Source organism: Merops nubicus, unplaced genomic scaffold, assembly GCF_000691845.1.
Source record: "Merops nubicus isolate BGI_N331 unplaced genomic scaffold, ASM69184v1 scaffold13094, whole genome shotgun sequence".
NCBI lineage: Eukaryota > Metazoa > Chordata > Aves > Coraciiformes > Meropidae > Merops > Merops nubicus.
This window is the reverse complement of record NW_008602328.1, coordinates 1-14,694: the sequence shown is the minus strand read 5'-3', so window position 1 is coordinate 14,694 and position 14,694 is coordinate 1. Positions and strand designations below refer to the sequence as shown.

At 44.0% G+C, this 14,694-nt stretch overlaps 1 protein-coding gene across 1 annotated transcript; it reads left to right on the top strand.

The window, feature by feature from the left end:
- Nucleotides 1–2,526: 2,526 nt before the first annotated feature.
- On the top strand, nt 2,527–14,689 carry RAP1GAP (RAP1 GTPase activating protein; the record flags this gene model as incomplete). Its single annotated transcript, XM_008938328.1, has 15 exons — nt 2,527–2,556; nt 5,255–5,302; nt 6,453–6,491; nt 6,606–6,797; nt 7,564–7,667; nt 9,754–9,832; nt 10,090–10,143; nt 10,234–10,317; nt 10,568–10,668; nt 11,278–11,407; nt 11,644–11,799; nt 12,140–12,211; nt 12,395–12,481; nt 13,139–13,273; nt 14,642–14,689. Coding segments are annotated over exons 1-15 (1,347 nt in total), but the record flags the coding sequence as incomplete, so codon positions are not given.
- Nucleotides 14,690–14,694: the final 5 nt, after the last annotated feature.

The window sequence follows — 14,694 nt, the reverse complement described above, 5'->3', positions numbered from 1 at the left end:
CTCGGCCAGGGAAAGGGGAGAGGAGGGCCTGGGCAGGCAGCGGGCTTGCCACGCCTGCGAGCAGCGGCCCCGCGGGAGCTGCCCGGCAGCCAGAGAGGGACTGCCGCTGTCAGGGACGTTCCCAGCTGGAAGCCAGAGTGTGTGGGCAGAAGAATTTGGGACCGGTTGAGAGCATTCTACCCGTAGCACTTGTTTCCTTTTCCTAGCTCTGGCTTCATAATTCCTTTTGAATATTAGGCATCTGTGTGTGAGCGGAGTTCAAAGCCATACAGCTGCTGGTAGAATAAGGCTATTGATGTGATGGTTTGAGTTGTCTTCACTAAATACCTAAAAATTGTATTTGGTTGAGTAAATATGTCCCTTTAAGGGAGAAACAAGGGAGTGAAAGAGCAGGAGCTGTTGCTCAAAAGAAGTGGTTGCCCAGAAATTCACATTTCAGGCCTGTTCTTTTTTCACATTACTTTAAGTTCCTCTGAATTGTCTGTCTCTTCTCATGAGGGATTTAAAAACCATGTCAGTGTCTCCTTGCAAGGGTCGTTCATCAGGTTGAGATGCCAGTTATTATGCTGACTGTCATTCCATCATTAGCTGCAAATCATGCTGTATTGTTTCTCTTCCTGGAAGGCTTCCAGATTAGCAAAGATTTTTACACTAGCTATACACTTGCTTGCCTGTGAACTTTCAGCAAAATAGTTACCTGAGGATTTGGGGCATTTATCTCTTCAGAGTGCAGCAAATCCCCTTCACCTCTGGAGTACATAGGAAAGATAGATGGAAGGATGTATGAAATGTGTCACGGCCAACTTGTGTTTTTTGCAGAACAAATAATTGCACTGACTTGGTTATTGAACTGGCTCAGCTATAGCGGGTGGGAATGACTTTAAGAGAGCTGTTTGGAGAGAACCCAGGACTGCAATAGGAGAGGGTGCTCCAGAACAGGAATACGAGGTGTGAGCAGAGTTTGTGTGGAGGTGGTGGCTTAGAGGTCTGGGAAGGAGCTTCTCTCCTCATGTCAGAGCTGAGAGTGAAGTCTTCAGCAGTGGATCAGCAGTGCCTACTTCTCGTTTGCCTACCTGCTTGAAATTAATGCACTGCTTATTGACAGTAGCAGAATCCCTGTTTAGTGTTAAGCATTTTCCAGGCCTTCTGCTACCCCTTACTGCCATTTCCTGAAAATAAAGCTTCAGCAAGTATACAGGTGGACATACTCCTCTTCCAGTCTGCAGAATTCCTTTTCTTTTTCAGAAGGCTGATCTTCTGCTTTTCTGTGATCAAAGAGTTTGAAGTTCCAGTTTGAAAGGAAGTATGTTCTCTTTCTGTAAATCAAGCTTAGTGCTTTTCATTCAGAAGTTCAAAATTCACAAATGGACTTTCAAGCAATAGCTACAATGGCCCCAAATTTTTTGTCATTTTTTGTAAAAGTATAAAGTCTGAGTAATTCTCCTGTATTTTTAAAGACCCTCAGCACATTTCTAATCTGGGATAATTACAGAATGAAGAACATCTCTAAACATATAAGACCAATGATTTTGGCTTTTGCTGGAGTAATTTTGACAATAAAGGTGTACTAGGATTGAAAGGTGAGGAGCAATTGTTGCACAGAGTGCTCCAGTCAATCCAAAGTGTCCTAAAATAAATTGTGACTTGTCAGGGGATTGGTGGGCATGGAGAATCTTGGAGTTTTAATAGGCTAGCTACGTGATTGCAGGACTATACTTCTGTAGAACAGGGCGTGTACCCAGTGGTGTCAGAGCAGGCGTTGGCATCGCTTACAGACCCCGCTGGCGTGGCGTGGCACCAGCAGGAAGTGCTTCTAACAGCTAGAGGAGAGCAAGTTATTCTTCCTCATAGGCAAGAAGTGGTCTGGGGAGAGGAAGAAGAAGCAGAAAACAGCAAAAGGTGAAGGAGGCACTACAGGCAAGCACTAGCATCTTGAGTTCTCCAAGATTCAGATTTCTTCTTTCCCCCATCTTCTTCTGTCTCTTGCAGGAGGTCTGGGGAGGATGTGAACTGCTTCAGTGATGTTATAGACTTTCCCATCCCAGGCTTTCCATGTGCCCTCACCCCTGCTGTCACCAACAAGGTAAGGGCAGTACACATTCCTGTGGCTCAGGGCTGGGATGTGCCTTGAGCCACTGCGCAGAAGAAGTGCCTGAAGGCCAGGATGAGTGCATGGATGTGTTGTAGCTATAGCTGCCCACTTCTGTCAGGATCCTGCATTTTTTATGGTATGATCAAGCCAGTACTCTGACCAGTTGAAAGAGAGACATTCCTGATACCTCTCTGATCAGGTTCCAGTTCAAACTTTGCAACACAAGCTGAAGGCAATTTGGCAAGTTGTACAGTTCATGCTGTCAGCTGAGGAAGAATGATTCCCTCTTGTCTTCAGTGAGCAAGTACCTTCTGTGCCAAAACGTGGAAGGAGCTGTTGGCTTCTTCAATGTCTGGGTTGCCATAGAAGATAATGCTAGCTTCTGCAAATGTTAGATTAATTTCTCTGTTGTCTTCTTCTTTTCACAGACTGTGGACTTGTTTGAGATGATTGAAAAAATGCAGGTAAGGAAGTTACTCTGTCAGACTTTGGGATCTCTTGATTTTTTTCATAGCCAGACAATCAACTGTCTTGTCACATTGCTCTCAGTACACTTTAATTTGGTCTTGCAGAATATTTAGCTCTTCTAGATCCAAGCTCCTATGCCTAATCTGAACTGGGAAGTCAAAAGCATTTTCCTGTGCTTGTTTTTGCAACCAGCAGAATGGAAGAAATAGACACAAATTATTATAATTCTATATGATCTCTGCAGAAGCATGATTCTGAGAGAAAATCAAAGTTGCATTATGGTATCCCTAGCATCTTTATCAAGAAACTATGTTTCTGCTGGGTAGCAGCTACTAATGAAAGGCGATGAATGGGATATTAATGTATCTGCACTTAGCAAGGTCAGTTTAATAAATGACTGCTGTAGGCCTCATCTTGAACTTGCACAAGAAAGAAGGACTCTGACTTAATTCTTTTACACAAATACAGGCATTTAGCTGCATGTGTAACATTAGAAAATTAGAGTAAAAGGGGAAGAAAAACCTACACTGCCCTATCAAATAAAGACATAGTAACATAATAGGATGTTATATGTGTTACGTAGTTAACAAAAAAATCTTCAGGACTAACTAAATTTTTCAGTTGTTCTCAGAGCATCCTTACAGACTACGAATATTTTCTGAGCTGTACACTTTCTTTAAAATGCTGGGGTTAACTTCAACCTGACATGGTGTGTGACAGGGCACATAACTCCTGCTTTCTATTATGTGCAGGAATTAAACTTATAAAAGCCAATTAACTTCTTTTCTGGAATTTGGGTATGAAGAAAATGCCAGACTTTGGTGGGACTGAGGGTGAGGAGGTGGAAGGTAGCAGCAACACGCTGAGTCTAGAGTTATGAGGCTGAAGTACTGTTGGACAGACTAGAAAGGAGTAGCCAGGGAGAGGGGCTGAAGGTGTATCCTATGTATGTACATGTGTAGGCAGACACAGACCCTGAAGCCACTGTACTCTCACCCACACTGTGTTTGGGATATAGTCTCAGTGCTTTAGGAGAAGCAGCTCTGTGGGTGTGCCACTTGGCTTGTGCTGGAACATGAACTGTGGTGTGCAGAGCTGCCTGGCCAGACCTGGCACCTCTGAAACCTGCACAGGGGAGCATCACTAGCAGGTGTCCCTTTCTGGAAGACAATCCTGTGTTGCTCAGGACTGTCAGGGTTCCTTAGCTCCTAGCTGACTGTATGACAATTGTCCTTCTCTGTATTTGAACCTCTTTAGCTGGAGATGTAGCAGGAGGAGTTCAGGAGAATTTCCAACATATGCAGGCCACCTGATTTTGCATCTATATTGGTTTCTTTACTGCTCATTGTTAAGAGTGGTTTGAGGGTTTTTTTAATTTAGCTTGTTTTGTCACCTGAGTTGCACTAGGAGGATTAATAAATGCTGCTTAAGTATGACAGCAGTTTTTTGAGAGAAGGGAAGAGAGCTGTTTTCCAAAAGAAAAAACTTCCCCACAGATATTTCTTTTTGTTGTGTGCTTTCTTCATATTTTTGTTAATTCATTCTTATTTGTTTGTTTCCTTGTTTTTGATTTCACTTCCCTCCAGTTTCGCTCTGCTAGCCTTTAGATTTGTAGGAACATTCTTGAAAATTAAATCTGAAATTTTCATTAGCAACCAAGTGAGTAAAAGGCAAAGCAAGAGACTTGGGCATGTCTCCTCTAAAATAACAACAACAAAGCCATGAGAAAGAATTAGGTTTTGAACATTTTAACTATCAGGTTGGGGTCATAATTGTTTGACTGAAAATTAACATAGCCATTTCACATGATCTGTTATGAGTTAACTGGTAAAGTTGTACTCTTTGAACTGAAATTTGTCCCTGAGATCTGGCAATGAAGTTTGCACACACACACACCCCTGTTTGTTTGTTTGTTTGTTTTTTTCATTTTAGTCTTAATAATCAGTACTTGAAGTAAATGAACTACTGGCTGCATTGTTCTAGGTGTACAGATGTGCTGAAGCCACAGTAAACACCTTAAGGACACTTAGAAACACAGTGTCTGTACAGTGCAAACAGTTGTGCAGTGCCAACAGTGGAAGAGCAAGCAGGTCTTATTTCAGCCAATAAACCTGGGTGGTTCAGGTCTTCACATTCTTCCACAGCAAATCCCTCTTCACTTCCTGCTTTTGTCTTTTATGGTGACATGTTCACTACCTCTAATTTGACATTCATACAGTTTCAACATATCCTTCAATGTTATTTTCTCACAACTGTCTCATGGTTTGTTTTTTTTCCTGTGACCCCTTTTTTATCTGTTGTCTCTTTTGAATTAGTCCCCTCAAGGCATTGCTCTTTCCCTCTGAAAAATGTGTTATCATAGCATTGTTAGGCCCTGTTGCACCTGGCTGTGGTCCATCAGAGATGAGAGAGTGAAACAGAAGAATCAGTCAGGATGATTTCTTTTGATTTCTGCCAGCTTTCTGCTTCTACATAGTTGGAGGCTGGGAGGAGCTTTTAAGTTTTAATGCCAAACCAGGGAACTGGCCAAGTGCTAGCTTTACTCCTCCTGTTTGTTCCAAACTTGCATGAAATAGGAAATTATAGAAAATTCTATAAAAGATGCATATTGGGGATGCAGGGGAGGACACAGAGGGTAAGTGAAACAGACATGCTCAGACACAGGATTCACTGTCTGTGACTTCATGTTTCCAGGGGAGTCGTCTGGATGAACAGAGATGTTCCCTTCCAGCTCCTCTCAAGGTCAGGCCAAGGGGTTATTTCCTTCTAAATGCTGAGAATGTCAGATAATCAGTGACCTGACTTGCAGTGTATTTTTATCTTGAAATGAACAGAGAGCCTGCAAGAATGAATATATGCTTCCTTTTCTTTTGTTTTTAAAGTTACTGCACAAGAGGGTAAACCTGTGTTGCTGAAATAGAATCAGTGCTTCCCTTTTCAAATTTGAGTGATCCTAATAAGTATTTATTATTTTTAACAATCTTAGTTTTGACTAAGTAATTTCTTAAATTTTATGCAATGTAAGAGCTATAATACTGTTTATGAAACCACATTGCATTTATTTCAGTAGTCTGCTTGAGGGTTCACGTAGATGGTACTAGGAAGCTGGGCTGTTTCCCTCAATACTAGGCAGGCAAATAAGAACACACTCCCATATAAATTCTCAGCTTTTCATTTCCATTCCTTCTGTCGCAGCTTGGCCAAAATAACCTTAAAATCAATCTTGACCTTGAATTTAATCTTGGAATCAACTTAAGAGAAAAAAAAAAGCCACATAGAGATTTGATCCAGCTCAGTTCTGACAGAGCTAGTCAGTGCTCTTTGTGGTGATGGAAGGGGCATCCAGCTGGCATAAAGTAGTTCAGATCCTGCTCCTGTCCTTGCAGTGGTGACTCAGCACTGCTCAGCTGTGTACCACAGGTCTGGCTGTGGAGGTGGCACAACCTCCATCTCACTGTAAATAACAGCACTATTTCTACCATCCCTGCTGCCCTGCCATTTTGTCTCAGAATCTCAGAATCAGTGTCTGCAGACTCATTCTGTCTGCAGAAGAACAGCAGTTCTCTAACCCTGTGTGGAAGATGAGAGGCTGTCACTCCTAACCTCATCCAATTTGTTTATAGTTTGACTGCCTTCTCATTTTGCATGCCCATATTCTGTGGAGTTTCAAGGAGGAATGTGGGTGAAATCTGATTCCTAAATTTATTGTTCTCAGAGTTCTACATTATAATGCTGAGACCTAGGAAATGGAGTCTAAACTTAAACCCTGAAGTAAGACTGGAAAGATGGATTAGGGCAGAGTGGAAGCTGAGGGCACAGCTTGCACCATCACGACAGCATAACACTTTAAAAGATGTCACACATTTTTGCTAATGATCTCTTCTGGTTTCAGACAGAAGAGGAGTATATTCCTTACCCCAGCATCCATGAGGTGAGTTGGTACTGCTCTCCTCTTTTTTTTCCTTGGACTTTGTTGGCCTTTCAGCTTGTTGGCCTTTCAGCTTGTTGGCCTTTCAGCTTTCATGTTCTCTGTCTCTCTGAATAGGTGTTACAGAAAGGGTGGCCATATCCTCTCATTATCTTACCCCAGTTTGGGGGCTACTGGATTGAAGGGACCAGCCACAACCTCTCCAGCTTGAGTCCAGCTCTCTCTGATGTACCCTTTCCTTGGAGTGGTAAAGCGAAACTGGAAAGTGACCCTACAGCCAAGCTGTACCGCAAACATTTCCTGGGCAAGGTAAGGGTGACCTTCAGAGCCTTCTCTGCCTGCCCAGCCCCAGGCTGAAATCTATCTCAGACACACCTAGAATGAACTGCACAGCCACTCCTTTGCAGTTCCTTGTGATGCCTTGAACTAATGTCAATGAGGTATGGCCTGTAGTGTGTTAAGCTTGACCGATCCCCTTATGATAGGTGCATCATCCTGTGTAGTAACAGAAGAGAGAGATTTGCACAGGAAATGCCCCTTTTTGGTTAGGAAGCTCTTTTGAGGCTCCTGGATTGATACCAACCTTGGCATGACAAGAGGAAGAATGTGTAACAGTGCTGTAAATGGAGATGGTGTTGCTTTTGGAGGGGACTTCAGCACTGAGAGTGCAAGCCCTTCAGCAGTAAGCAAATGGTTCCATTCTCCTCGATGCAGATAGTTAGCAAGTGTGGTCACTACAGAACATGTGTGAAGAAACTGGACAATGTGTTTTATAGCTGTTTGATTTAAGTAAGTTTTGAGCCAAGTGTTGCCTGACTTTAAAAATTCCAGATAGAGAAACAGAGCTTGTCCTCAGAAAGTGGGTGTTTGGTGGCTGGCCAGTGAGGTCCGTCTGGGTTGGCTTGTTTAGGGAATTGGCTGATTGCTAGGCTGGATCTCAGGGTGATACTAACCATCAAGAAATTAGTTTTTCAGAAACTCAGTTTCTTCAAGGTGTGCTGCTGAACGTTCTCATCCTATTCCTTCTCAGGAGCCCTTGTGTTGGCAATAATGCATTTTTGCCTCCTGTTTTCAGGAGCACCAGAACTTTTACTCCAGTGACATGTCCTTGGGCTACCTGGTGCTTTCTGTGAAGTATGAACAGATAGAGAAACAGGAAAATCTACGCCTGCTGCTGAGGTAACAGTGCCAGTTCTTGAGGTGTATGTTACTGTGCTGCCTCTCCTCTTACCTCGAGCTTGCTCTGCATAGACGTGGTGTGAATCTCATTTCTTTCTCCCGGAGAGGACTGCAAAGAAACTTCTGAGCCTTCTTTTCTTGCCTTCCCCTATGACTTTCTCACAGCAGGTTCCTTCAGGAAACTGAAGTGGTGTTTGCAGGAGCATCTTTGCAGTTCCTCTGTGAAAAAAAGTCTGTTCTTCCATCAAAAAGAAAGTTTTTGTTTATTCTGTTTACATGGAGACGTAAGTACTCGCTAGGAGGATGTGGGTTCCCTGATGGAGGGCAGTGTAGCCCAGGCCTGTCTTTGGACTTTTTACTTGAGACTAAGGCTCCCTTAAAGGTGAACTAGAACATTCCTTGGTTTCCCAGGACAGCCTGTGAAGTGCCATAACCTTTAGGGCTTCCACAGCCATTACCCAGAGAGCTGCTGAATGAACTAGGGGAAGAACAGATCTTCTGTAGGTGAGCGGCACGCTGCACAAAAGTTTTTTACCAATCTGTGGCTAAATGGGCTTCCAGTAGGCCATAGGCTACTGGATCCAGCTGCCATACAGTTGCTGTTGACAAGGACTCAGCCAGGACTGAGGGAAATTACTGGTTGCATAGGGGTCAGCTACAAGAGAATCACTGCTGGGTTCCTCCGTTGTATGCAGAGAACACTTTGTGGTGCCATGGGGCAATAATCTCAGGGGGGGAAAGGAAGAGCCTGTTTGTGAGCTGTGCCAGGGAATGTTTAGCTGAGCCCAGAAACCTGCTGCTGAAGAACAAAAGGGTAGTAATTCTGCTATTAAGGTACCTTATTGTACAGAGCACCTTTTGCTCGATAGCTTGTTCGTAGTAGTTTGAAGAGGACTCTGATACCCCAATATTTCTTCTCCCCTAGAAAGACATCTCTCCTTTAACAAATGTGTGTAGAGAAAGGAGGCTTTTCTCCATCAGCTTTCTGGAGCAATGCTACACCAGTTTGTACCTCTTATACTTTGCATAGGTCTGCTTTCCTAAGCTGTCTCTAACAGACCTTTTAACAGTAACAGATTTACAGAATCCTTTAGGTTGAAAAAGACCTTTAAGGTCATCGAGTCCAGCTGTTATCCGAGCATTGCCAAATCTCCCCTAAACCAAGTCCCTAGCACTACATCTACATGTCTTTTAAATAGCTCCAGGAATGGTGACTCCACTACTCCCCTGGGCAGCCTCTTCCAATACTTAACAACCCCTTCAATGAAGAATTCTTTGCTAAATTCCCATCTAAACCTCCCCTGGCGCAACTTGAGTCCTCTTGTCTTGTAGCTTGTTACTTGGGAGAACAGACCAGCCCTCACCTCACTACAGCCTCCTTTCAGGAAGTTGTAGGGAGCAATAAGGTCTCCCCTGACCCTCCTTTTCTCCAGGCTAAACAACCCCAGTTCCTGCAGCTGCTCTCATAAGACTTTTTCTCTAGATTCTTCACCAGCTTCACTGCCCTTCTGTCGACGCATTTCAGCACCTCAGTGGCCTCTTGTAGTGAGGTGCCCTCCCAAAACTGAACCCAGTATTTGAGGTGTGGCCTGACCAGTGCTGAGCACAGGGGGATGGTCACTTCCTTAGTCCTGCTGGGCACATTATTTCTGATACAAGCCAGGGCCCCAGCAGCCTGGTGGCGGCCTTGGCCACCTGGGCACACTGTTTGGTATTCAGCCAGCTGTCTATGAAAAGTCTTTCAAACCCTCATCATGTGATCTTATGAATCCAGTATAATGCTGTGTCCATGCATTGTATTTCAACACTAAGATTTCTGTGAAAGAAAATGAAGTGGGTGGATGAAGTGAAGGGGCAAAGACTAAGCACCCCTGTTTTGTCTTCCTCTGTCCCCCACAAGTGATGAGCAATAAGATGTGTAAATACCTCCCTTTTCCAGTGATTTTATGCAACAAGCTTAAAATTAATCCTCTGGAATTAACTGCTCTAAGGATAATCTGAAGGAATGGCAATACTTTTCTTTAAAGAGCCAGTGTTTGTGTCTCCCTTCAGCCTTTTCTCTAATGCCTTGTTTGTTTTGTGCCAGGACTCGGACTGGTACCAAACATGACCTGATACCCATTTCCTGTCTGAATGAGTTTCCAAATGCAGTCCAGATGGCAAAGGTGAGATTCGTGCTTGTCTGTTCACTCTTAACACCTCATTCTTCAAGTTGTTTTCACCCATGTCCTTCCATTCCCCTTTTTTCTACTACTTCCCTTTTGCACTTCATTTAGCTTCTCTTCTTTCTCTTCTAAGTTTACCTCAGAATTTTTGTCTGAAAGGGCCTCTTGTCAGATAATTATAAACAGTGCCTATGCTCTCATGCCTGTGTCAAGCAGGATAATCACACTTCTGTTTCTCTCTGTCTCTCACTCAACAGCTGCTATGTGAGGATGTGAATGTTGAACGCTTCTTTCCTGTCCTCTACCCCAAGGTATAATGTTCTGATATGTCTGTATGTGCCTTTTCCATCAAGGTCTGACTGATGGCATCCAGCTAATCGTTTGTATTTTCATTACCTCAGGCTTCACAGCTTATTGTTGCCTTTGATGAACATGTCATAAGCAATAACTTCAAATTTGGGGTCATCTACCAGAAATCTGGACAGGTAAGCTCCCTCGGATCTCTCAGTTCTTGAGGCAAAAGATGAAGAGTCAATAATCAGTTCTCTCAGCTTAGATGTAATAACGAGTTCTGTGCTGTCCTGTGTAAAACAGCTGCTGTGGAGAGGGGGTAGGAGCTTGCCTTATAGCCATCTGTTTGTGCAGGTCCTCAGAGCTGGTCCAGCTGTGTACAGAAACTGCTGCCTCTTCTTTTTACTGCTTGTGCTCCTTTTGACTTTTCTTTTCCTTGTGCAGACGACCGAAGAAGAGGTCTTCAGTAACACAGAAGAGAGCCTGGGCTTCCTGGAGTTCCTGGATTTCCTCGGGGACAGGGTTCAGCTGCAGGACTTCCGTGGGTGCGTGGGCAGCACGGCTGGGTAGCCAGGCTGAGTTAGGGTGCACCCCTCTGTTCAGAGGCTGCACCTCTCTGAGAGCCCTGCTTCCAGAAGAGTGCTGTGTCCTCTGCATCCCAGTGCATCTGGAGGTGCCCAGCATGCTTTTGTCAGCTATTTTGTCTAGGAACAAGTTGGACCTGAGGTCTGTGCTGTTTTGTTTTATCTGAAGGTCTCCTGGAACTTCAGTCTGACTCAGTATCAGTAAAGAATAGTTTTATTTGACTGTGCAGATGGAAGTTTGGTTTATGGTATAGGTTGGTACTTTTTTAATCTCTCTCTGTGAGGCAGCCCATCCCTTCTGTAGTTCTAAAATATGGACTATGTTTCTCAGAAGAATGCCAGAGGAAGTAGCTCCTTTGAGGGTCTCTGATTTAGCTTCATAGCTTTTAGCAAGCAAGTATGTTCATCAGCAGAAACATTGTGCAGCTTTGCTCAGTGCATTTGTTTTGGGAAAACTTGGTGCCTTGCTAGCACTGATTTCTTAAACACTGTTATTGATATCATCTTTCTTCTCTCCACTTTCTCCTCTCCCTCCTGCCTGACCTATGGCACGGTGTGGATTTTGCTCAGGTTCCGGGGAGGCTTGGATGTTACCAGAGGTCAGACAGGCACTGAATCAGTCTATACAAACTTCCGGGGCAAGGAGATCATGTTCCATGTGTCTACAAAGCTGCCCTTCACAGAGGGAGATTCCCAGCAGGTATGGGAAGGAGAACTGAGGAACACAACAGTGTGGCTGAGCGATGAGGGACTGCATAGAGAGGAGAATGCCTGACTGCATGATGTTGAGAGTTATAGCTGGAGCAATGGTAAAACAAGGGGTTTGGTTGAACAGAGGGGTTGGTGATGCTGGACAGACTGGTGTTTGAGGCCTCATTGTACTCTTCTGCTCTTTTTCAGCTGCCTTCCTGTTTTGTTTTTCTTTTTTCTCTCCAGCTTCAGCGGAAGCGCCACATTGGGAATGACATTGTAGCCATCATCTTCCAGGATGAGAGCACACCTTTTGTCCCTGATATGATTGCTTCTAATTTCCTGCATGCTTATGTGGTTGTTCAGCTCACTCATGGCACCACTGGGGACACCCTCTACAAGGTAAACAGAGCCAGTGGATTCCTCTGTACTGATCTACTGATATTGATCCTCAAAGTGGAAACCTGTTCTTGGGCCCTTGGGGGAGAGACAGGTTCAGCCAGCTGTCATCCTAATTTGTTAAATATCTACCCATGAAACTGGAAGGTACTTGTATGTTTTTCAGAGCAGCTGACAAATTTGCATCTGTGCATCTGACCAAGATGCACAGGACAGCATATTAGATCTTTTTTGCTTATGTAAATTATTCAGGATGGATCAGATGTACTGTAGTAGATTGAAGGCTTGGATAGTCTCACTTGTGTTATGATACTTATTTGTTTTTCCCCTTGTATTGTTCTAGGTGTCGGTCACAGCCCGAGATGATGTCCCCTTCTTTGGACCCCCTCTGCCAAATCCAGCCGTGTTTAGAAAGGTTTGTTTCTCTGGGCTGGTTTTAGAAGGCAGGGGGATATGGTACAGACCCTTCTGTTCAGAGTCAGTCTTGTTAGTCTAGCTAGGTAACTTGGGAGGTCTAAAAAGTAGTAAGGCAGAGTTTTTCTCATGATATCTTTGTTCCTGTTTTCAGCTCCAGTCTGGTCTTTATCTTGTCTTCTAGAGTGCAGAGTTTCGTGAATTCCTCCTGGTCAAGCTCATCAATGCTGAATACAGCTGCTATCGAGCTGAGAAGTTTGCTAAATTAGAGGTGGGTCTTCTTCCTGGTTGTTTCCATTAACAATTATAACGCTGTACCACTGCCAGATTAAGAAAATACAGTACAATTTTTTACTTTCTTCTGATTGTGTGTTGCTTAAAAAAGAAGGACGGGTGGAACGCGGTTATGCTCAGCTGTGTGATGCTTCCTCTGTTCCACAGCAGGCATGGTAGAACATGAACAGGTACATTCCAATGTAAAAGGTCTCATCCTCAACTAATAATAGGGATGTGATCCATACATTTTGTTGGTGGAAGTTCTGTCTTAGCTGAAACTTTGTATTTTGCTACGGGATGCACACTGATACCACTGATTTCTGGTTCAAGGTACCAAAATTCTGTTCCAGACTCTGCTGCTTGCCTGATCTAGAAGAAACAAGCCACTGTTTCATCAACTGTAAAGAAGTACTGAAGTCCTTCATGATTTGCTTTAGAAAGAGTTCAAAAGGGCTGGATATTACTGTAATATATTCCATAACTCTACAGCTAAAACCACTTCATATTGTTTCATTTTCATGGTTTTGTCTGGTGCGTTTCGGTTTGGTTTGGTTTTTTTTAGAGAGGATGTGAAACATTGCAAAAACGGGAGAAAAAAGAAATCCCTCCACTTCCAATAACAGCTGTGTTTTCCTTCCCAATGTTGCTGCAGGAGAGAACTCGAAGTGCCCTCCTGGAGAGCCTTTTTGAGGAGCTGCAGCTTCGCAGCCGGAGTATGATGGGACTGCCCATAGGAGAGGATGACAAGATGGAGAATGGTAGTGGGGGCTTCCTCGAGAATTTCAAGGTGAGCTGTAGTGGATTGGTTACTTGCTCAGTTGCTCATGCTTTACTCATCCTCTTTCTGTGTCCTTCCAAGGAGTATTGACCCTGCTAATCAGCTGTGCCTAGGGTGAGACAGAAAAAAATCTTTCCATCCAGCGGCCTTTCTTTAGCCTTTTTTTGTGCTTTACCATATCTCTCAAGAAAAGACATTTTTCCTCTTCCTTGTGCTCCTTCCTATAGAGCATGGTCCAGGGTGGAATTCCACACGGTCCCTGAGAAGCCAAAATCTTCATGCTTCAGGCTAGTGTCAGGTGGGGTTTCACTCCAGGAGTTACAGAAAAAGGAGTGTGTTTTTGCAAGAGGAATTGTAACAACTAGTAGCAAGCATCAGTGTAGGTGACACTTTTTAAAAAAAAATAAGTCACGACCAGGTGACAGAACTTACTTGTAAAAATGATCAAGATGATACAAGAAACAAAGTTTTTGTACAAAGAGGCAAATTGAGTTTTGAACCAATAGAGGGAATCTTATATCACTTTCTTATCTACTTCCCCTTTCCTAGTTCTGTGGGAAGTGCTTCACTGCTTGTTTTGTATAATGTGTTATCTATCTGGACAGAGAAGTGTGTTGTAAATAGCATTTTTTCAGATGACCTCCACCTGCTTTGTATTGTGGACTGGTTAGAGTTGTTGAGGACTGTGAGACTAATGCATTCACCTATAAATTTGGTAGCTATATGAGTAGCTTTGGTCAGAGCTGGGATGCTTGGGTGAGGTGTACTTTTACGTGCAATCAGCTTACCTTGCCTTTGCTGCTAACCAGGCATTTCATACCCATCCATGTCTTACACTGATTATCCCAAAATGTCCTTTGCTGACTTCTAGCAGATGCTGTGATTTGCATGTCATGTACACAGATGACCTTTGGAAAAAGCTGAGTAGACTCAGAAAATTACTTTTTCAAATGCTGCAGATTTTGAGATGGCTGCTTTCCCCCTGGAATCCGTTCGTGCGAGGCTGTACCGTCCATTCCTGAGTGGGAGTTCGTGTTGTAGCCTGTACTGGGCAGGACTGCTCCAGGCCATGCTGTCCTGTCCCGTACACTGGGGTACTTGTGAGGGATCTCTCTTCATTGCAACAGGACGAGGGAGATGGGAGTAGAGAATATTCTGGGGGAAGAGTTCTTCCCCGGCAGGGAGCTCCATGAATAAGCTGAGATAAAACATGGGTAACATCTAAGGTGCTGCCTGCTAGGAGTTAGGAGTTGTGTGGTCCCGGTGTTGGTCTGTCCCCACTTTCCACCCACTCTGTGGTGCTTTTCATACTGCCCTGCCACGTGCATGCCTATACGTGTCTCTGTGTTTGTCTGTTCCCTGCCTCCCTTTGCCCAGCGGGTGATCCGCGGCCGCAGCCAGAGCCTGGATGCCGTGGGGATGTCCCTGAG